The sequence below is a fragment of the Candoia aspera genome, chromosome 6, assembly GCF_035149785.1.
Source record: "Candoia aspera isolate rCanAsp1 chromosome 6, rCanAsp1.hap2, whole genome shotgun sequence".
In the NCBI taxonomy this organism is placed as follows: domain Eukaryota; kingdom Metazoa; phylum Chordata; class Lepidosauria; order Squamata; family Boidae; genus Candoia; species Candoia aspera.
Window position 1 is genome coordinate 38,121,722 of NC_086158.1, and position 23,127 is coordinate 38,144,848.

General features: G+C 43.6%; 1 protein-coding gene across 1 annotated transcript in view; it reads left to right on the forward strand.

The window, feature by feature from the left end:
• CROCC2 (ciliary rootlet coiled-coil, rootletin family member 2) overlaps nt 1-23,127 on the forward strand; it is a 104,811-nt gene that overhangs the window by 26,946 nt on the left and 54,738 nt on the right. Inside the window, exons 10-16 of the mRNA XM_063307787.1 lie at nt 336-432; nt 620-709; nt 2,044-2,259; nt 5,266-5,465; nt 8,698-8,880; nt 10,741-10,885; nt 19,970-20,116. Of these exons, the coding sequence (XP_063163857.1) occupies nt 336-432; nt 620-709; nt 2,044-2,259; nt 5,266-5,465; nt 8,698-8,880; nt 10,741-10,885; nt 19,970-20,116 (1,078 nt within the window). The remainder of the gene's footprint in view (nt 1-335; nt 433-619; nt 710-2,043; nt 2,260-5,265; nt 5,466-8,697; nt 8,881-10,740; nt 10,886-19,969; nt 20,117-23,127) is intronic.

Here is a 23,127-nt window from a genome sequence, read left to right on the forward strand (position 1 = left end):
ACCAGACCCATGGAGGATATAGGCTATTTTCTTTGCCTCCAATATGTGATTCCAGATCTTGCACTGTATACACATACTCTACCTCCTCTTGAGCATTCTTGTCAACAACACAAGGTTTCTTGCTGGATTTGCTTTTTTCCTACTATTCTGTGGTCTTGCATGTTGTGATCAAACCACTTTCAGCTCTTTTTCTCCAGCCTTTTAAAGATGATGTGTGAATTGGAACATTTGTATCCTTATAATGATCTCAAAAATATAAAGTACTTATCATTTATGAGTTACTCGTTAATTCTCCTGACTAATACATCATCTGTGTCTGGTTTGTTGTCTTACAGGATTACAGAATTGACCACTTTGGGGGATAAACTTAAAGAACAGAACATAAAGAAAGACAAGACCATCTCTGCCTTAAAAACAGACATTCAGAAATTGGTACAACCCCCCAACCAGCCCCTCTTTCTGTCATTCTGTCAAACAAAGATCCATATGTTTACCACCACAAGCATTCTCAAAAAAGGCATAATCACATTCAGCCACAGCACTGGATTGATTTGCCTTCTCATGTTTCTCTGTTCTTTCTCTGTCCATTTCTGAGAAACTGCTTGTTTTTGAACACTAGGAAGCCAGTAAAATTGGAGATCTAGAGGAAGTGAAGGACCTGAAAGAAGAAATTGAATCTTTGCGATATACTTTAAAAAGCATCACAAAGGTGTGTAAAATATTAAATTATAATCTATTTTGTAGGTGAACAAGGTCCAGTTGTGATAACCTTGATGTGCTGTACATATTTTGATGGTAGAAAACGTTTTTAAAAATGTAAATAATATACCATTCATTAGAAAGTTCTGTGGCATAAGCCCCACTGAAATGAATGGAAGCTATGAGAGAGCATGATATTCTGCTGCAGAGGGGGAACATTTGGCAGCTGGTATAACATTTTCAGCAGATTGTGCCCTTGTGTAATAGAACTGAATTATCTGAGCTGGTTCCTAAAAGCCATCTGGTTTATTGGCCACACGCTTACTTGCTGGTTCCTAAGTCTTAAACCAACAAAATTGATAGCAATTATTTTTATGAGAAAAAAAAAGATGGATGTGAACTTTCCACCTGAACTTTTGTTTTTCATCTGAGGGAGGTCCTATATCCAAAAGTGTTCCCCATAACTTGTAAGAATAAATTTAATCCTAAGTTTTTTTCAATACTGCAGGGGGGTATTTGCCTATCATTAAACAAGCTTAAGAAAGTGATGTGTTAAATTCCCATTTGATATCAAGTAGACATGTACAGTATGTACTTTTAGTAAAAATAGTATTTTGAAATCCCAAATTTCCATGGCCTCAGACTGCACAGGCCATATATGTCCCTCATCTCACACATGTTAATATTGAATGAACAGAGGCTACTTCTTCTTCCTTTAGAGGATGTCCTTGAAACATACTCTGCTAAATATCCAGGAGGAGACCCAAACTCATATTGTTCTTTATTTGCAGATGGGTCTTCCCACTTGAGCAATACTCCTTTGCTAGCTATAGAATACTCTAGGGCTGAGCTGAATTAGGGATATAAGCAGCTGTCCTCTTGAATGCAAAGCAGGGGACTCCGAAGTACCGATCTGAGATCCGAACAGGCTGAATAAATGTCAGTCAGGAGGCAAATATTTGAAAACAAACAGCCAGTTGCCCCAGTACAGCTTCATGGGGATGTTTTGTACTGTATGTTATAATTTTACTGCAGCTGTATAAAGCTGTACCATAGAGAACAATTGTTGAAAAATACTGGAAAAGTAATGGAATTTTTATTTCCAAATACAATATGACGTAAGTTGTACTACCTTATTTCTGGTTGTTAAATAGAATTATAAATTAGGGTCTGCTTTTTAAATATGTTTCTTGTCCTCCACAATGCCATCTGAAGTTGACTGCCAACAATTAGAGAAACTGGAATCCCAGCTCTGAAACTCTAGGCAGTACCTGCACACCAGAATCTATTTAATAACCAACACTCACTTGATTAGGATTTACTTCTCCTCTACTTTCCTTACAGTTGGCTGTTGCTGAATCAAAGAACATGGGGCATTATCTTAAAGATAATGCCAAAGCTGTACCAGAAGAAGACACCGTATGGCACACTTATCCCCTGAGCTTTAGCTCACCTCAGCACCAATGGACAACCCAGTCCCGGATACATTCTCCATCATGCCAGAATGCAGCAATGCAAGCAGTGCAAGCCCTTATCCAAAAGTCACAACAGCATGAGCAGGTTGGATACACTAGTGATTTTATTTTATTTACTAGGCTTTTATGCTGCTTGCATGTCATCCAACTCTGAGCAACTTACATACCTGAATTCAATAACAGTATTAAAATGTAATTTAACAATATAATAGTAATATAATCAGTTACCTCATGTGCTGAGAAATAACCTGTAAACCAGTAACCAACATTCCCCCTGCATATCAATTCCCAAAGGTTCACTTCAAGTCAAGTTTTCATTACATTTCAAAAAGCCAAGAAAGTTGGGGCTGATCTGATCTCTGGAGCAGTATTATGCCACATAAGGGAGGCAAAAAGTCCAGCCCCTTGGTCCCTTCCAGTTACAGTCCCTAGGTTATGGTCAAAAAATCAGTTTAAAAATAATTTATATGCATTTCAAAATATGAATAGACTTCTAAATTCTACAATATTGAAATAGCTATTTAGGAGCTATTTAGGCTTTTATGGGGAATGGGTCACTTGTGGTTTTTCTCAACTTTGAAATGCGATGCCTTACAACATTTGGCTGCAAAGGTAGTAACACTTAAAACAATTTGCAATGCTGGATGTAGAGAAAGAAAACTGTAAGTGCACTGGAGCAGAAGGAGGTTCACGTAGGGAATTCAGAAACACTTATTTACTTCCAATATACTTTGATATACTGTACTTTAGATCTGGGCTAAAATATTTGTCCCAGGGTTTAGTTTCATTTTTGTAAAATTGAGTTGGAGATGATATTTAGAAGTGATGACAAAAGTTTAGGTGAGGATGTTTGTAGTTCTGTGGTCCCTATTTTTTCTTCTTTTTTCCTTTAAAAGCATCTAGGCCACCATTCTAAATGGTGGCTTGAGTTATACATAGCCAAGCTGCTGAGCACTTTATGAATCAAGCTAAAATATCACTTAGAGCAGCAGCTATCTGCTTTTATTGTAAAATAAAAAACATACTGAACAGTGTCTAAGTACCACACATACACACACAACCAAAAAGTTGCCAGTATTCTTCCCTATTTTGTTGACTGAGGAATTGGGGTGGAGGTGGAGGGAGAGTTGCTTTGCCCTAGCTTGTCTGTAAACTAAACAAATATTAGAAATATCCCATTAGTGTGCAATGTTCTTTGTTGTTTTTTAAATTAGAAATATCCCATTAGTGTGCAATGTTCTTTGTTGTTCTTTGAGTTAGCTGGGTTTCTTTTCTGCCCAGGAAGTAGGGAGCATGTAGCTTATGTTTCAATGAACGTTCACATTTTAGTGGCTATTGCTGTCCATGCATGAATGCTGGCCATCCCAGATGGATTTTGTGAATGCCTGGAAAGACGTATTGGATCTACAGCTGCAGATTTACATCTTCAACCATAAACTATGGTAAACAGCTGCAGCAGATGATTTCAGGTAGTAAAGCAGTGACCTGAGATCAGTGCTGAACTCTTAACTGCACTTACAGCTGTTCTCCCCAGCTGCTCTTCTTCTAGGCAGGTAAAACTAAAAAGAAGTCCAAATGGGATAGGGGGAATACCCTGGGGAGAAAGGAAGTGCTCAGCAATCTTTGCCATCTCTCTATGAAATCTGTTCCCACTTCCCATGCATAGGAAGACTCCTACTTTTAAACTACCCACATTGGCCTAATTGCAGCCATAGCCCCTCCCTTTCTGTTTGATGAGCCACATCCTTTTCATTTTTGAGACAGTTTTCATTGTGGTATAGAAGTTAGTGTGCTAGATTAAGATTTAGAAGATCAAGATTCAGATGTTGGCAGTAAAGTTCACTGGGTGATTTAGCCTGGATACTGCTCTAAGTATAATGTAGCCTACCTAAGAGATTTGTGGAAAAAATTAATAAAAGAAAACCCAGAAAAAAACGACATATTGAACCCTCAGCAACTGGATTGGATATAAAAGTTATGAATAATAAATTACCTTGGTATTTTTGTAAGCTCTCAGTTTTCCTTCCTTAGACTTATTCCCAACTCCCATTCACATAGACACTCTGTGAAACTCTCATTCATCCATTGTGTTGTCTTATATGTTTCATGTAGACTGAAAGCTACTTGAATAATGTCTGTTTCTTTTCCACGCTCTGTATATCTGGGAGAAAGCTAATGCCTCTAGATCAGGAGACACAACCTATGACCGCGCAAGGCAGCATACAACCACAAGCTACTTTTTTGGGGGGAGTCTGCACAGCCACCTCTGATCATGGGACTAGATTTCAACAATATCATTACCAAAAATCAGAAGCATTTTGGGGCAGGAAACCCACACAAAGTATAAGCTTTATAAGCTGGAAAATCCCAGCCCATTTTGCATCATTGCCCCATCCACAGCATCCCCCTTCCAAATTATGAGTACTCAGAAGTTCATCCGTTCTGTTCTAGATAAATGCTACTTCATAAAACTTGTCATCTCTTTATTAATATGTATTCTCACCCACTTGCTTCACTATGTGTCAGTGGAATGCAGAGTTCCTAGGAGATGAAATATATCCAAAGGCTATATTTCACCAATAGAAGTAAAATTCTTCTTACTTACCCCTGTGGTACTTGATGCAACTGGTGCTAAAGGAAGAACAAGAGGAAAAGTTGTCCCTCTCCCATTCCCATATTTGCATGGCAAAGAAATAGCTCCTTGGATCAGTGTTTCTCAACCTTGGCAACTTTAAGCTGCTGGCTGGGGAATTCTGGGAGTTGAAGTCCATACAGCTTAAAGTTGCCAAGGTTGAGTAACACTGCCTTGTATAGTTATAGTTATTATTATTGAGCACACTGTCAGTGAGAGAAGATACAACCCAAAAGAAAGACCAACAAATGGAGGCAAAGGGGACAGGTTTCAGTCGTCATTTTCAAAGTTTCTTTTAGAAAAACCAAGTTCCATTGCTACAGAGATTCAGCTCCTTAGAGTGGATGAAGATTGGAGCACTTGATTTATCTGTTAAATGTGGGGACATTTTCTCTCCCCTCCTGTATGTTTTGTGGCACTTGATGTAGAAAGAACTTCCTGATTGATCTCTATGAACAGGAATTGCATGTGCAGTTGGAGTCCTGCCGGGGTGCCCTGGGATCTGTCAAGAAGCAGCTTGCTGACTCCCAGCAGGAAATGAAGGCAGCAGATCAACAGCTGCAGGAACAGAAGCAGGAATGTGAAGAGCTGACAAGGACCCTGGAGGATTGCAGGCAGGAAACACAGCACTGGAAAGCCTCAGTGGAGGTTCTTGGAAGGTGAAGGTGGAGAAAAAAGGCTTGGACTATTAATGATCTCAAGGGGCATGGCTTTGACTCAGTTCTTCTGACAGTTGCACAGATTGTGACCTTGGAAGGTGCATCACAGAACCTTTCTAGTGATTTGTCACTTACGGAAACTCTCCCCATTATGCAGATCCCATAACATCTGGAGAAGGGCTTTGGCTCAGTAATAGAGTATCTACTTTGCACACAAAAAATTCTAAGTTAGTATTTCCAAACAGGACTGGAAAAGACTCTGCTGGAGAACTGTTGCCAATCATTAAGTATAAACAGTAGTGAACTAAATCAGGATGGGGCACATGCTGCCTCACCAGAATGCTTTTTTGCAACCTCTGGAACCCTCCTTTGATTTCATTGCCAAAAGTCAGTGATAAGCCACCAAACAGCAGCCGTTTTTGAGGGCTTGCATGCTTGTATGTGTATTTCTTTTTTGCAAAACAAAAAGTAAGATAATACTTTTTAAAATAAAAAAACCTCCCAGTTGTAGGAAAAGAGGTAAAAAATATTGGCCTTCCCTTTCTAATGATATAATCACATCACTTCAATGTCCCTGTGGCCCCTGGTCACTGAAAAATAGGTTATTAAAAGTCTAGCTCCTGGTCACAAAAATATTCCCTGGCCTTGAGTTAGATGGAGCTGTGGTTTGACCCTGTATAAAGCAGCCTCTCATGTCTGTCCAGGGGCATAATTTTAATGATCCAGTCTGGCGCTTACTGTTGGGAGGATGAAGAAAAGTGTGCATTTTTCCCTGATATTAACATAAATAGCTCTTCTGTTCTAATGATGTGATTTCACTCTTTAACACTATTTTCTTTTGTGATCATCAGCCAAGGATGTGAACAGCAGTGATTAAAGTAATGATTAAATGCTGGCTTTGGGAATAACATACATCAGCATTTCTTGCTGCCAAAGGTTATCAAATATCTCTGCACACGACCCCAGCAATATTATAGTGGTATTATTTAGCTCTGATGTTTATAAAAGCATATGTACACAATTAATTTGTTCTGAGAAAGTTCTTTGGCAAGGAATGGTATCCAGTAACATATAAAGAGATGGATATTTACACATCCTCTAAACGCAGACAGAGTAGTGGACGAATGCAGCTTCCATGCAAATGCATTTCATTGCCTGAGAGCAGTGCAGAAGACCCTCTTGTGGGTACCAGAAAGACATGCCTCTTACAGTAGGGCACATCTTCAAAAAGGCCTCTACTGCAGGTCTCTACTGTTAGACAGGTTAGTAATAGTAAAGGCAGGCCCTAAACCATTTAGGATTTTAAAGGTTAATACTAATGCCTTAAATTGTGCCTCGTGAGCAATTTTTTACATGCACAAGATGGCCAAAGAATTTATTACTTCCATGTTGCATTATTAACTTACAAAAATCCAGATGCCCTTACAGTGATGCTAAGATCTTTGCAGAAAAATGTCTTCCATTCTCTGGTGCTTCCTGGAATCGCCATATGATAAAGTGGAGTTGCATGGTCATTCCAGTTAGCAGCAAAAGCAGGGAGACCCCTATCTACAATGAGGCTGGTGCTGCTATAAGGATTTTTTAAAGGTAAGCAAAGCTGGAAGAGATCTCTGGCTCAATTGATATAGTTGAAAAAGTAAGTGTAATCCCTGTTCACTCCCAGCCAGGGAAAATAATGTTTTTTGCAGAGCTTTTAAAACTTCCATACAAAAACTGTCCTGTCAAAATGGACAAGCAGAGCAGATTTTTTAGGATCCATATCCCTTAAATATGTAGTGTACTATCCTGTTACAATCCATTTGAATTTGGATTACAGTGTGTCATAATTCTGCCTTTAATTGAGCTTTAAATAGATGGCCTTTAATTTTTTCCATTTCAGTCATATGTTGGTGAAAAATAGTTTGAATTCTCATTTGAAAGCTTTTCTGCTTTTGATATGCTGTGAACTTTTAAAAAAAAAGTTCTAACAAATAAGATATTAAAAACAGCAGCTCAAAAACAGAACAGATAAATATTACAGCCCTTGAGTAATAAACATGTACAACAGTGCATGCAGAAAAATATATTTCCATTTTCCTACTGTCATGATAGAGGAATGATTCGCAGCTCTTCTCTTGGTTAGGGAGTGTTGTAGAAATCAGTTGTGCTGGATTCATCTGTAACTGGGCTGCCCATGAGCCCATTTTGCTCAGGGACGGAATTGTCTACCAGCAGGCAAAATCTAGTTCACTCCACCACTATGTTCTCTTTTAAAGTACTAACTCCTAGTGCTTTATTACCTTGGGAAAGACACAAGGGAGTGAAATCAGCCCTTGTGGATTGCCACCAAACTGTTCTTGGCATTGTTTTCAGGAACCTGCTGATGTCAATACGGAACCAGATTTCTCTGGAGGCATTTTTGTCCATAACTATCCAAATAGGAAGGACCTAAGAAAGGATTTTTGGACCCAAACTCTACTGAATCCATTATTGGCCCAAACTATAAATAACCATCTAGGAACATGGGAAAGCAGTATGCAGAATGAGGACTTGACTGAACCTTGTTTTTTACTGTCATGCAAAAGCAAAACCTTTATGCAATGACCATGGCCATGGTTGTTCAGAAAAGAAGCACTTTAAAGGAATTTTTTTTATCCTTATGTTAAATGAAATGTAGTTTTATTTGTTTGTTTGTTTCAGTCTTTTGTAATTGCTTGTGTGGATTCTCAGAATACCATACACCCAGTTAGTCTGCTATGAGATCTTCTCAGATCCTGCCTCCCCCCTCCTTGTAGCATTATAAACTCTAGAAATTGAACAGCGATAATATAGCCTCTGTTTAATGCAGGTAGCAAAAGCCAGGCAGCACTTCTTGTAAAAGTGGGGCTGACAAGACTTGGTTTCCAGTGAAGGCAGTAAAAAGCTGCTGAACCCTCTTATCAGCCAGTGCTTTCCCTTTTCCAGTTCTGTCCCACACTTTTCTTCCAGCAAATGTTCCAAATGGATGTTTTTTATAACTGGAAAAAGAACACAGGAGCAGGTAGTTGGAAAGGAAAGTTTTTTTGGTGGGGGGAGAACATCTTCCTTCTCTGCTAGAAAATGAATTATCCATCTGAGCCCTGGTTCGCAAAGGAGAAGGAACTGGTCTCTAGAGGTCTGCAAAGACACTTCCACCCTGACAGGCAAGGGCTTGTCCCATGGTCTGAATTACCTTGGCCCCAAATTGTTTCATATTTTTTTCCTCATTTCTCAGAGAGAAAGAGGCCTTGGAAATAGCAGTGGAAAGCCTGACTCAGCAACTCGATGCCTCCCATCTGGAGGTAGAGCGCCTGAAATCGATGAATGGAGAGCTACAGAAACAGCGAAAAGTCCTTGAAGAGCAAAAAGAAGACGTGATTAAGGAAAGGGAGAGGATGAGGAAGGAACTGGAGCGGGGGTAAGATGCTGCAGTTGTGTCTCTGGCATTGTGTAATGAAAGAGGAATAGGCCAACAGGATACTGATGGTGAGCAGTTAGTAGAAGACAGCTGAGACATTCCACCAGTGGATGGGAAAGTAATCTGTGAAGAGCAAATCCTTTTTATTCAGTGGAAGCCCCAGACTCATTAAGAAAACCCTGCCAAACTGCTACAATATTTCAGAGCTAGCTGATTAGGATTTTTTTAAATAACTAAAGATAGAAAAATAGGAAGTACAGTATGCAGAAAAGAAAAACTTATTTACACAGCACATAATAACATGAACAACAGGCTTCAGCTGAACCCTGGTAAGACGGAGTGGCTGTGGATTGATGGTGCTTCACCTTCCGGGAAATTGTCATCCTTAGTTCTGGATGGGGTTGCACTGCCCCAGACAGACTCAGTGCGTAATCTGGGGGTTCTCCTGGACTCACAACTCCTGCTCAAAGAGCAGGTGGCAGTCATGGCCAGGAGGGCCTTTGCGCAACTTCAGGTTGTACGCCAGTTACGCCCGTTCCTGGATTGAGAAGCCCTCTGAACAGTCACTCACGCCCTGGTTATCTCCCATATAGACTACTGCAATGCACTCTACATGGGGCTACCCTTGAAGAGAGTCTGGAAGCTTCAGCTGGTCCAGAATGCAGCCGCGTGGGCTATTTTTGGTGCCCCTAGGTTGGCACATATAACACCGTTGCTGCACGAGCTGCACTGGGTGCCAGTTTGCTTCTGGGTCCAATTCAAGGTATTGGTTATTACCTTTAATGCCCTACATGGCATAGGGTCAGGTTACTTGAGGGACCGTCTCATCCGTATTACATCGGCCTGCCCCACCCGATCATCCAGAGAGGGCATGTTGCAGACCCTGTCCATAAGAGAATTTCATCTGGTGGGGTCCAAGAAACGGGCCTTCTCTGTAGTCGCCCCCACCTTCTGGAATATCTTGGCCCCGGAGGTGAGGCAGGCCCCTTCACTCCTGACCTTCCGGAAGGCCCCGAAGACCTTGTTCTGCCATCTCGCCTGGGGCGGGAAAGTGAATAACCATTCTTGGGGGTTGCTCGCACCCTAGAGTCCCTCCCACCAGCCTGGATTTTATACCTTTCTTGGATTCTATTTATTTACTGTATTTTATAATAACTGTTTTATGAGATTTTAATGTTTATATTTCGCACTTGATTTTATTGTAAACTGCCCAGAGTCCCTCTTTTGGGGGAGATAGGCAGTGGCTAAATTTGATTAATAAATAAAAATAAATAAATAATTCAGTTGTGGAATTGGATGCTGCAATATACGGTAATGATCATCATTTTAGATGGCTTTAAAAAGTCAATATTTATGGAGGACACAGTCAACAATAACCTTAGTTATGACTATAGTTAAATGTTACTTCCAGGATCAGGGACAGCACAACTTTAATAGTAGTTACTGGAGAAGAACAGTGGGAATAGTCTAGCCTGAATCCTTTTCAGAGACATGGTTGCCTGGGATGTCAAATAGAAGGCTGGAATGAGGTGTTCTAACAGATCTCTTCCATTCTCATTATTACAATCTTGTCAGTGACTATATCAGTATTCCTTGCTAAATGTAAGAACAGGTCAAATAAGTTTTGGCATCTTTGGGTGTACACAATGTCGAGTCTCCTCACAGACATTCTCATCTTATTTTATGAAAACTAGGATCTCTACTCCAGAGACTACCTTCTAAGCTAGTAAACATATTCTCCAACTCAGAGTACAGACACGGTACCCCCAGACATTCAGGATACATCTACAACGTGTTCAGCATAATCTGCTATGGTTAGTTAAGCTGCAAAGCCTAATTAGACATTTTCTCTTTATGCAGACAAAGGTCTCTGGAGCAACTTGAGGAAAGAATGTCAGTCCTGAAGAAAGAGCTAGTGACTGTCAAGGAATCTTTGAACCAGGCCATCCTGGAGAAGGATGTATTGGAGAGTGCAAAGGAAGGCTTGAACAGAGCACTTTCCAAAGTAAGGATTGCTTGTTGATGTGTTTTCACACACCAGTGGGCTCTATTCCCATCTCTTGCCCTGACTGGGGAGATGTCTCAGTTCAGAAGTAGTCCTGCTGCAACATTTCACACTGCCACATTATCTTGCTTTTCTAAGAAATATTTTATGCAGGATTTTCTATGTAATACCTTAAAAAGCGTTAAATACTTCTTTATTTTACCTGGTTTTGCTTCATAGACAAAAAAAGCTGATGTTGACTCCAGCTGCACAGAATAACATATCATTTTAGTCAGTTAAAGGTATCGGTGAATTGTCTCAACAATTTGCGGAATTTTTCTTATCAAAGGTAGACATAAGAAGAAGTTAATCCACATCGGTGTACAAGAGCAGGATTGGGCTAGTGACAGATAAAGAGCCTACTGCACATAGATATTTTTGGATAAACTGGGTTCAAAGAGAAGCAAGAATCGAATTCCAGTGATAACCAGTTTTAAGTTCTCAACAGAAACTTAATATGGGGGGAGAGTATTGTAGTAGAAAGACATTCTGAATCAAAGTTTGAGGTAAATTATAGATGAAGGTGAACAATGTCCTATTCAGACTATGCACCAGACAGGTTCTCAATGAATATTCTTTATTAAAGAGCTATTTATAATGATTCAGTCTCAATATGCAAAACCTGGTCAAACAAGCTCAACTGTGCCGCAGCAGGAAGGGAGTGAGCTCCCACTGGGGTTAGACTGGATGCAGCGGAACCAAGGCTGGAGGCAACAGTTCTTGAACTGGAACAATACTGGAACAGCACTGGAACTGAACCGCTGACTCACTGGATCTAAAAGCAGGACTATAAGCAGCATACAGGGATGAGCTGAAGACTTAAACAGGACTTGAACTTGAAGCAAGGCTCAGCTCAGCTGGTGGTTCTGGATTAGACTGGGTACTCAGAACTGAAGACTTGAAGACAAGGCTTGGAACTGGAGCAAGGCTAGACTTGGCTGGAAGCCCTGGACTAGGCTGGATTCTCTGGACGGGAGACTTGGCTTGGAACTTGGAACTAGGCTGGACTCGGCTGGAAGGCCCGGACTAGGCTGGATTCTCTGGACGGGAGACTTGGAGGGAGGCTTGGAACTTCGAACTAGGCTGGACTTGGCTGGAAGGCCCGGACTAGGCTGGATTCTCTGGACGGGAGACTTGGAGCGAGGCTTGGAACTTGGAACTAGGCTGGACTTGGCTGGAAGGCCCGGACTAGGCTGGATTCTCTGGACGGGAGACTTGGAGCGAGGCTTGGAACTTGGCACTAGGCTGGACTTGGCTGGAAGCCCCGGACTAGGCTGGATTCTCTGGACGGGAGACTTGGAGCGAGGCTTGGAACTTGGAACTAGGCTGGACTTGGCTGGAAGCCCCGGACTAGGCTGGATTCTCTGGACGGGAGACTTGGAGCGAGGCTTGGAACTTGGAACTAGGCTGGACTCGGCTGGAAGGCCCGGACTAGGCTGGATTCTCTGGACGGGAGACTTGGAGCGAGGCTTGGAACTTGGAACTAGGCTGGACTCAGCTGGAAGCCCCGGACTAGGCTGGATTCTCTGGACGGGACACTTGGAGCGAGGCTTGGAACTTGGAACTAGGCTGGACTTGGCTGGAAGGCCCGGACTAGGCTGGATTCTCTGGACGGGAGACTTGGCTTGGAACTTGGAACTAGGCTGGACTCGGCTGGAAGGCCCGGACTAGGCTGGATTCTCTGGACAGGAGACTTGGAGGGAGGCTTGGAACTTCGAACTAGGCTGGACTTGGCTGGAAGGCCCGGACTAGGCTGGATTCTCTGGACGGGAGACTTGGAGCGAGGCTTGGAACTTGGAACTAGGCTGGACTTGGCTGGAAGGCCCGGACTAGGCTGGATTCTCTGGACGGGAGACTTGGAGCGAGGCTTGGAACTTGGCACTAGGCTGGACTTGGCTGGAAGCCCCGGACTAGGCTGGATTCTCTGGACGGGAGACTTGGAGCGAGGCTTGGAACTTGGAACTAGGCTGGACTTGGCTGGAAGCCCCGGACTAGGCTGGATTCTCTGGACGGGAGACTTGGAGCGAGGCTTGGAACTTGGAACTAGGCTGGACTCGGCTGGAAGGCCCGGACTAGGCTGGATTCTCTGGACGGGAGACTTGGAGCGAGGCTTGGAACTTGGAACTAGGCTGGACTTGGCTGGAAGGCCCGGACTAGGCTGGATTTTCTGGATGGGAGACTTGGAGCGAGTCTTGGAACTTGGAACTAGGCTGGACTTGGCTGGAAGGCCCGGACCAGGCTGGATTCTCTGGACGGGAGACTTGGAGCGAGGCTTGGAACTTGGAACTAGGCTGGACTTGGCTGGAAGGCCCGGACTAGGCTGGATTCTCTGGACGGGAGACTTGGAGCGAGGCTTGGAACTTGGAACTAGGCTGGACTCGGCTGGAAGACCCGGACTAGGCTGGATTCTCTGGACGGGAGACTTGGAACTTGGAACTAGGCTGGACTCAGCTGGAAGCCCCGGACTAGGCTGGATTCTCTGGACGGGACACTTGGAGCGAGGCTTGGAACTTGGAACTAGGCTGGACTTGGCTGGAAGGCCCGGACTAGGCTGGATTCTCTGGACGGGAGACTTGGAGCGAGGCTTGGAACTTGGAACTAGGCTGGACTTGGCTGGAAGGCCCGGACTAGGCTGGATTCTCTGGACGGGAGACTTGGAGCGAGGCTTGGAACTTGGAACTAGGCTGGACTTGGCTGGAAGGCCCGGACTAGGCTGGATTCTCTGGACGGGAGACTTGGAGTGAGGCTTGGAACTTGGAACTAGGCTGGACTTGGCTGGAAGCCCCGGACTAGGCTGGATTCTCTGGACGGGAGACTTGGAGCGAGGCTTGGAACTTGGAACTAGGCTGGACTTGGCTGGAAGGCCCGGACTAGGCTGGATTCTCTGGACGGGAGACTTGGAGCGAGGCTTGGAACTTGGAACTAGGCTGGACTCGGCTGGAAGCCCCGGACTAGGCTGGATTCTCTGGACGGGAGACTTGGAGCGAGGCTTGGAACTTGGAAATAGGCTGGACTCAGCTGGAAGCCCCGGACTAGGCTGGATTCTTTGGATGGGAGACTTGGAGCGAGGCTTGGAACTTGGCACTAGGCTGGACTTGGCTGGAAGCCCCGGACTAGGCTGGATTCTCTGGATGGGAGACTTGGAGCGAGGCTTGGAACTTGGAACTAGGCTGGACTCGGCTGGAAGCCCCGGACTAGGCTGGATTCTCTGGACGGGAGACTTGGAGCGAGTCTTGGAACTTGGAACTAGGCTGGACTTGGCTGGAAGGCCCGGACTAGGCTGGATTCTCTGGACGGGAGACTTGGAGCGAGGCTTGGAACTTGGAACTAGGCTGGACTTGGCTGGAAGGCCCGGACTAGGCTGGATTCTCTGGATGGGAGACTTGGAGCGAGGCTTGGAACTTGGAACTAGGCTGGACTTGGCTGGAAGGCCCGGACTAGGCTGGATTCTCTGGACGGGAGACTTGGAGCGAGGCTTGGAACTTGGCACTAGGCTGGACTTGGCTGGAAGCCCCGGACTAGGCTGGATTCTCTGGACGGGAGACTTGGAGCGAGGCTTGGAACTTGGAACTAGGCTGGACTTGGCTGGAAGCCCCGGACTAGGCTGGATTCTCTGGACGGGAGACTTGGAGCGAGGCTTGGAACTTGGAACTAGGCTGGACTCGGCTGGAAGGCCCGGACTAGGCTGGATTCTCTGGACGGGAGACTTGGAGCGAGGCTTGGAACTTGGAACTAGGCTGGACTTGGCTGGAAGGCCCGGACTAGGCTGGATTTTCTGGATGGGAGACTTGGAGCGAGTCTTGGAACTTGGAACTAGGCTGGACTTGGCTGGAAGGCCCGGACCAGGCTGGATTCTCTGGACGGGAGACTTGGAGCGAGGCTTGGAACTTGGAACTAGGCTGGACTTGGCTGGAAGGCCCGGACTAGGCTGGATTCTCTGGACGGGAGACTTGGAGCGAGGCTTGGAACTTGGAACTAGGCTGGACTCGGCTGGAAGGCCCGGACTAGGCTGGATTCTCTGGACGGGAGACTTGGAACTTGGAACTAGGCTGGACTCAGCTGGAAGCCCCGGACTAGGCTGGATTCTCTGGACGGGACACTTGGAGCGAGGCTTGGAACTTGGAACTAGGCTGGACTTGGCTGGAAGGCCCGGACTAGGCTGGATTCTCTGGACGGGAGACTTGGAGCGAGGCTTGGAACTTGGAACTAGGCTGGACTTGGCTGGAAGGCCCGGACTAGGCTGGATTCTCTGGACGGGAGACTTGGAGCGAGGCTTGGAACTTGGAACTAGGCTGGACTTGGCTGGAAGGCCCGGACTAGGCTGGATTCTCTGGACGGGAGACTTGGAGCGAGGCTTGGAACTTGGAACTAGGCTGGACTTGGCTGGAAGGCCCGGACTAGGCTGGATTCTCTGGACGGGAGACTTGGAGCGAGGCTTGGAACTTGGAACTAGGCTGGACTCGGCTGGAAGCCCCGGACTAGGCTGGATTCTCTGGACGGGAGACTTGGAGCGAGGCTTGGAACTTGGAAATAGGCTGGACTCAGCTGGAAGCCCCGGACTAGGCTGGATTCTTTGGATGGGAGACTTGGAGCGAGGCTTGGAACTTGGCACTAGGCTGGACTTGGCTGGAAGCCCCGGACTAGGCTGGATTCTCTGGATGGGAGACTTGGAGCGAGGCTTGGAACTTGGAACTAGGCTGGACTCGGCTGGAAGCCCCGGACTAGGCTGGATTCTCTGGACGGGAGACTTGGAGCGAGTCTTGGAACTTGGAACTAGGCTGGACTTGGCTGGAAGGCCCGGACTAGGCTGGATTCTCTGGACGGGAGACTTGGAGCGAGGCTTGGAACTTGGAACTAGGCTGGACTTGGCTGGAAGGCCCGGACTAGGCTGGATTCTCTGGATGGGAGACTTGGAGCGAGGCTTGGAACTTGGAACTAGGCTGGACTCGGCTGGAAGGCCCGCACTAGGCTGGATTCTCTGGATGGGAGACTTGGAGCGAGGCTTGGAACTTGGAACTAGGCTGGACTTGGCTGGAAGGCCCGGACTAGGCTGGATTCTCTGGATGGGAGACTTGGAGCGAGGCTTGGAACTTGGAACTAGGCTGGACTTGGCTGGAAGGCCCGGACTAGGCTGGATTCTCTGGACGGGAGACTTGGAGCGAGGCTTGGAACTTGGAACTAGGCTGGACTTGGCTGGAAGGCCCGGACTAGGCTGGATTCTCTGGACGGGAGACTTGGAGCGAGGCTTGGAACTTGGAACTAGGCTGGACTTGGCTGGAAGGCCCGCACTAGGCTGGATTCTCTGGACGGGAGACTTGGAGCGAGGCTTGGAACTTGGAACTAGGCTGGACTTGGCTGGAAGGCCCGGACTAGGCTGGATTCTCTGGACGGGAGACTTGGAGCGAGGCTTGGAACTTGGAACTAGGCTGGACTTGGCTGGAAGGCCCGCACTAGGCTGGATTCTCTGGACGGGAGACTTGGAGCAAGGCTTGGAACTTGGAACTAGGCTGGACTCAGCTGGAAGCCCCGGACTAGGCTGGATTCTCTGGATGGGAGACTTGGAGCGAGGCTTGGAACTTGGAACTAGGCTAGACTTGGCTGGAAGGCCCGGACTAGGCTGGATTCTCTGGACGGGAGACTTGGAGCGAGGCTTGGAACTTGGAACTAGGCTGGACTCGGCTGGAAGGCCCGCACTAGGCTGGATTCTCTGGATGGGAGACTTGGAGCGAGGCTTGGAACTTGGAACTAGGCTGGACTTGGCTGGAAGACCCAGACTAGGCTGAATTCTCTGGACGGGAGACTTGGAGCGAGGCTTGGAACTTGGAACTAGGCTGGACTTGGCTGGAAGGCCCGCAATAGGCTGGATTCTCTGGATGGGAGACTTGGAGCGAGGCTTGGAACTTGGAACTAGGCTGGACTTGGCTGGAAGGCCCGCACTAGGCTGGATTCTCTGGATGGGAGACTTGGAGCGAGGCTTGGAACTTGGAACTAGGCTGGACTCGGCTGGAAGGCCCGGACTAGGAGGGATACTCTGGACGGGAGACTTGGAGCAAGGCTAGAGACTGGAGCAAGACTGGACTTGGCTGGTTGGACCACAGTGGCTACAAACTCAGATCCTGAACAAGATAGGTGTGAAACTTCGAAACATGCTGGAGTCTGCAAAGCGCGATTACATAGAACTGCGGACAAGCGGTGGTGTGAAAATCTCTCAACTTGACTGCACTGTTGAGGAGAATGCAGGTTTTGAAGGCTTGATGCAAAACGCAGGCTACTGGGCTCAGCTGATGCTGATTCCTCGATTGCAGCAGACGCAAAATTTAATTCTTCAGAATGGAACTTGGGCTCTGGTTCCTCTTTGACAGCAGACGTCCATTCCGATGTGGTAAGGATTCTTCTTCTGAAGCTGCAGGCTTGGAGGATCAGTTGTCTCTGGCAGCCCACTCTCTGTGCGGCTGCCTTTTATCCCGATCTTTGGCGTGTTTGGAGTCTCCTGTAGCCAATTGAGCTGCCTTCTCCTTCGTGCGCTTTTCAGCCTGTCTCTGGCACGTCTGATTGGCGTATTCAAATCCTCCTCCGGATCTCGCCCAATCAGCGTTGTGGATTCTTCCTGCTCTGCTGAGTCACACTGGCATTTCGTTTCTCTGATTCCAGCCTGGTAAGTTTCCAATTCCTCCTATGACTCAGAAATAGTTTCACTTGTTTCTGACAAACAAACCAAATCTTAATCTTGTTGAGATGGAGGTGCTTCCAGCTAAGTGAACAAAATGGGATAGTACTGACCTTAATATCTCAGACTGGTAGATTGCTAGTGTACTGAACCTGACCTTGAACCTTTATTGCCCAGTTGAATGCTGAGGCCAGATATGCCTTAGTCAGCCTATACTAATGTATAAACTTTGTCCCTGGAAAAGGTATTTTTGACTGTAATAATTTGTAGCTTTATTGAATTTTCCTTAACACCTATTTTTATAAGCCATTGGAATAAGTCACTCAGAGTTGGACTGATGGAAGTAGCATAGAAGCCTAAATAATAATCAATTGGCCATTATGCATGGGAGTTCTAAACAGAAACCATGAAAGCTCTAGAATGAAGAAAGCTGCCTTAGTTGCGTCATGTCTGGACTACAATAATAGCGAAGAGTGTCTTGAAACATCAGGTTTTCAAAAAGGCGGAAAGATTGAATTGGATAATGGGAGCATCTGACTCTGTTGCTTAAACAGCTGTGGAGTTCTGGGCTCTGTTCAGAATTCTGATGATGAGCTTTAAAGCCATACATGATTTGGAACCAGGCAACCTGAAAAGCTACTTTCTGTAATAGGAAACTATCTGAACATGAAGCTCTTCAGCAATGGCTTCCTTTATATCTCAAAACTGTATCCCAACTGTGAGGACAGAAAAGGCATTTTGTTAGCTGCAGTCCTTAGCCTTAGCTTTTCCTTAATGTCTTTCTGCCACTACACAAAGATCTTTACTCTTCTGAAAGCCTTCTGTTTCCAGCAGATTAATCGAAGACTGCTCATTCTTGAATACTGTTCCTGGCTTGCTTGCCTGTTTTTTAACCTGTTGTTTCTCTTAATTATGGCTTTTAAAATATTTATAGGGGTTTGCGCATATATGAATGTGTGTTGCATTTTGTTGTAGCTCTATATTTATTAACCACTTTAACTTTTTAGGAAAGGAATGTGGTGTGTTACAGCCTGCTCTAGTCATCTGTGATGAACTTCTATTACCCTCCTAGAAAGTTTGGGTGTTGGCTGTAGATCTATGGACCTGGAGGGCACCAGGTTGAAGAAAGCTGGTTTAACATGCCTGGAATACGTCATTCTAGGTTTCTATTCCTAAAGATCATGAACTGGTTTCCTGATGATGGCAGCTAAACAGTCTGAAAAAACATACAATAAAAGCATTAGCCATTTGCTTTATTGCAAAGCAATGACAGAGAAAAAAACATAGGAAATCTGGAACAGGCTAATGCTGTAGAAGAAAAGAGCCAAAGTTTATTTCTCGCAGCTTTAGAGAGGGAAAAGCAAAACTAATGATGAAGCGCCTCTATGCCATCACATCTTCAGGGCTTAATATTTCAAAACAGCAAACTGTGTGCTAAGTGCTTCCTCTTTTCTTGGAAATAACATGCCCACCAAGCCCATGATTCAATGAAGTCTTTGGGCAGTTCCTTCATGGGTAAGTGTTTTAGTCAAAGATTTCAGTAAAAACTACTGCAGTTGCTCACATTGGCTCAGCTGAAGTGAGTAGCAGAATTTTTTTTGCCACCCACTCTTTTGGCCTGCTTAACATTTCTGGAAGGGAAACTGCATTTTCCTAATAAGAATATTTCTGATTACATAATGATCTTAAAGAGAAATGTGACTTTCATTTGTACACATGGATGCCAAAGATCCTTCTCTGTCTTGTTTTTGACGAAATAAAACTTTGGTAGCATTGAATAGGGAATGGTCTGGACAGATTTACCTTTTAAAAATGTAATATATTAATAAAGTCCTTGATCATTCATATGAATAATTTTGTATAACACTTATTTTAACCGACATCTGATCAAATATTGTCTGGCAAATATTAAATGAGAAATATGTACACACACATACGCGTTTATAACTGTATGGCTGACGTAGTTGTCCACTCAAAAAAGTCTAGATTTTCCTCTGAGGGATCCTTGCATTGTATCAAGGAGACCAATCCAGCTAGATAGAAAGAGAAGCTGAAGTAAACATGTATTCAGAATTAAAGAATTCTCTACCATCTCCTGCAGGTAGATGGAGGTTTTTGTCTTGCCATTTTTTTTTCTTGGAAAAGAACAAGGTTATTAAAAACTAGTTGCCATGCCTACAGTTTATCTAAATAGTTCAAATAATAAGATTTGATTTCTTTATCAGAATAGTCTAATCCAGTGTTTTTTATGAAAAAGAAGTATGAGATCATGCATGCTGGCTGGGGAATTCTGGGAGGAGTTGAAGTCCACACATCTTAAAATTGCCACGGTTGAGAAACACTGGTCTAACTGAATATGCCTACAAATTCCACCTCAGGTTGAAGCCAGCAACACTGAGCTTGAACTCTCCATACACAAGATGAAATCAGAAGATGCTGAACTAAGGGACTCACTAGCCAGGATGGGAGCTCTGAATGAAGGCCTAGCAAATGACAAAATCAGACTAAACCACATCGTCCTACAGGTAACAAGATACTACAGTAACTGTGCTATGAACAGACTTTAGCAAAGAGCAGTAACTATATGTGTCAGTATATGTGAGTTGTTGAATAACAACGTTCAGGTGGTAAACTAATGAGTTTTCATTCAATATTGAATGAAAGAGACAGGGCATAAATTCTTCAAGCTGGTAGTAAAGAATACAGAAAAGTGAGATACTGAAACAAAATTTAAAAAGCAAAACAGAAAAAAACATCATAAGGAGGAACTTTCAATAGCTAATTTTTCCCTTCCCCAGTCTCTAGTTACTAATCATTACTTAAGTATTTGTAATTTTCTTGAAATTTTGGAGATTGTTGCTTATATATATTTAAATCATTTTGTATGATATTTTTTAATTGATCTCATACCTCTTTTTCTTAAAAAACATATTCCAAATGTCTAAACCTGCATTTTTGTGCATTATATACCATAGGTAAGGGAGCCATTCCTGCCTGAATTTAGTTAAATAAATACATACAGTCAGCTTTGTCATTGCTACATATTCTCTGACTTTGGTCTCCCATTCTTGTATTATTGACAGGGTTTCACTTTTCCAATGTTGTAGCAAATTGGTTCTGGCCACTGCAGCACGTATCTTAGTAGATTATGATACTTTTTGTTTATGCTGTCTGGAATTATTCCTAGTAAAAATATGTGTGGTTTCAATTAAAATTCTATTTTTTTAAAAAATCTGAATGTTTTAATGTATTTCCTTTCAATATTTTGCTTTTTTTTTACATATCCATCACATGTGATAGGATGTTCTTTATTATTGCATTTCCAGCATTTATTATTGTAAGATTTGTCCATATTGTAAAATCATTGACAGGGTTGTATACTATCTATAAAACATTTTGTACCAATTTTCCCTCAAATTGTAGCTTAGAGTGAAATTTATTGATTTTTTCCATAGTTCTTCCCATTGTTCTACTATAATTACTTCTTTGAAGTTTTGCATCCATTTTATCATGCCACTTTTAATTTGTTCTATCTCTGTATCATATTTCAAAACACTTTATAGATGTATCCCAATAGATGATCTTGATTCTGTCTAAGTGTTTCAAATCCTGTCACCTTTTTTGAGGTGCCTCCTCCTTTCTTGAGATCACTTTTTATTTTTCCAGTACTTTGCAGGCACATTAACCATGGTAAGTTTCTATCTTCATTAAGCAATTCTTGCTGTGTCTTTACAGTAATATGTTTTCTAAATCTGGGTATACCATATTGGCATATGTCATTATATTTTTCTTACTATAATTATCCTTAGAATAAAAAGCATCCGATGGTGATGCTAATGGTGAAATCACCAGACTTATCCTCAGAAAATTCCAGTTTTTTAGCAGACTATGTGTCATATTATGGCAGCTGCTGCTTTGTTTTTTTTTAATACCATAAATACCTGGGAAATCCATTGGCTAAACCATCTCCTTCTCAAATTGCTTTTCTACTATTTGGAGATTTTATCCATTCATTATCCATGATAGACAATTTGCCTGATAATATGGTTTGAGATTAGTCTACCACTTTCTTTTGAGCCTTGTAAGTTTGTGAATCTTACTGTTGGTTTTTTCCCACTCCATATGAATCTGTTAATTCTTTGTCAATCCTGCAAAATTTTATCTGAAATTGGAATTGCTGCCATTTGAAATAAAAAGTTCAGTTTAGGTAATATATGTATTTTTATTCTCACAAGTCCCAGCTAAGAAAGTTTTAAAGGTTTTTCCACCTTTCAAGACTTGTTTTATTTCTTTCCATAATTTGTTGTAATTGTTTTGAAATATATCTTTATTACATCCTATCAGATAAAGCTGTAAGTATTTCACTGAATATTTTGTTGTCTCACAGCTAGTCTTTTTGATCGGCAAGTCTTCTTCTTCAGTAGTTAGGTACCTTGTTGTTATTTCTGTTTTGTTTTTATTAACTTTGTATCCAGAAAAGTGACCAAAATTTTCAATTATTTTCATCAGCTCTGTTACAGAGCTTAATGGTTGCATAGTTGTTAGTACTACGTTGTCTGCAGACCATTTCATGTTGTATTCCTCTCCTTGAATTTTGATGCCAGTTATTTGTTTTTGGATCCTGTCTGCCAGAACATCCAGTGGGATTACAAGTAATAAAGGAGAGAGTGGACACCCTTGGCTTCTGTCTTTACTTACTCTACCGAAAAGCTTGCAGAGAGTGAGCCATTCGTGATAGTTGTTGTTTGCCTTTACTATATGCTCTCCATCCAAGTTTTGAATTGTTCTCCTGGGTTCATTTTGTCAAGGGCCTCTAGGAGGAAAATCCATTTCAAATTGTCAAAAGTTTTCTCTGTGTCTAAGAATATTACTCCCACCTTCTTTTTCTTGATATAAAAAAAATTCCTTTCTCACCCCTATGGGTGGTATGTGTCTTCCTCAACCTCGGGTCCTCTACCAGAGGCCTGGGAGTTTGAGGGTTCTGCACAGTATCTTAGCTGTTCCTAGCACTGCACTCTTCTGGACAGAGAGCTCTGAGGTTGCTCCTGGGATCTGCTGGAGCCACTCTCCCAGCTTGGGGGTAACAGCCCCAAGTGCGCCTACAACCACTGGGTCCACCCAGCTGGCTTTGTGCCTAAGGTGGGACCAGAACTTACAGTTTCCCAGTTTCCAGCCTGGTGCCTTAACCACTACACCAAACGAATTATTGTGCATGTTTTTAAAATTATAAATTATATTGTAGATAGCTCCTAGCAAGACCACAGGAGATGAGATTAAAGAGTTTAATTTATTCATGATGTGGCTTCAATTATATACACATGCATAGCACACTTGTGTACATTATTTCCATTAAAAGTAACTTCATTGAGGCAGTGACAGGTGGGAAAAGTTTAAAACCCTCTGTACCTGTGATCCCACAGCTGTACCTGCCCCTACATTTATAATAATAATGTGGATGTTAATTATATACATCTCAGTTGGCTCTTAGAATTGCAGGACTAGAGAATTGCAGATGGCTGGAAATGTGCAAGTCCGT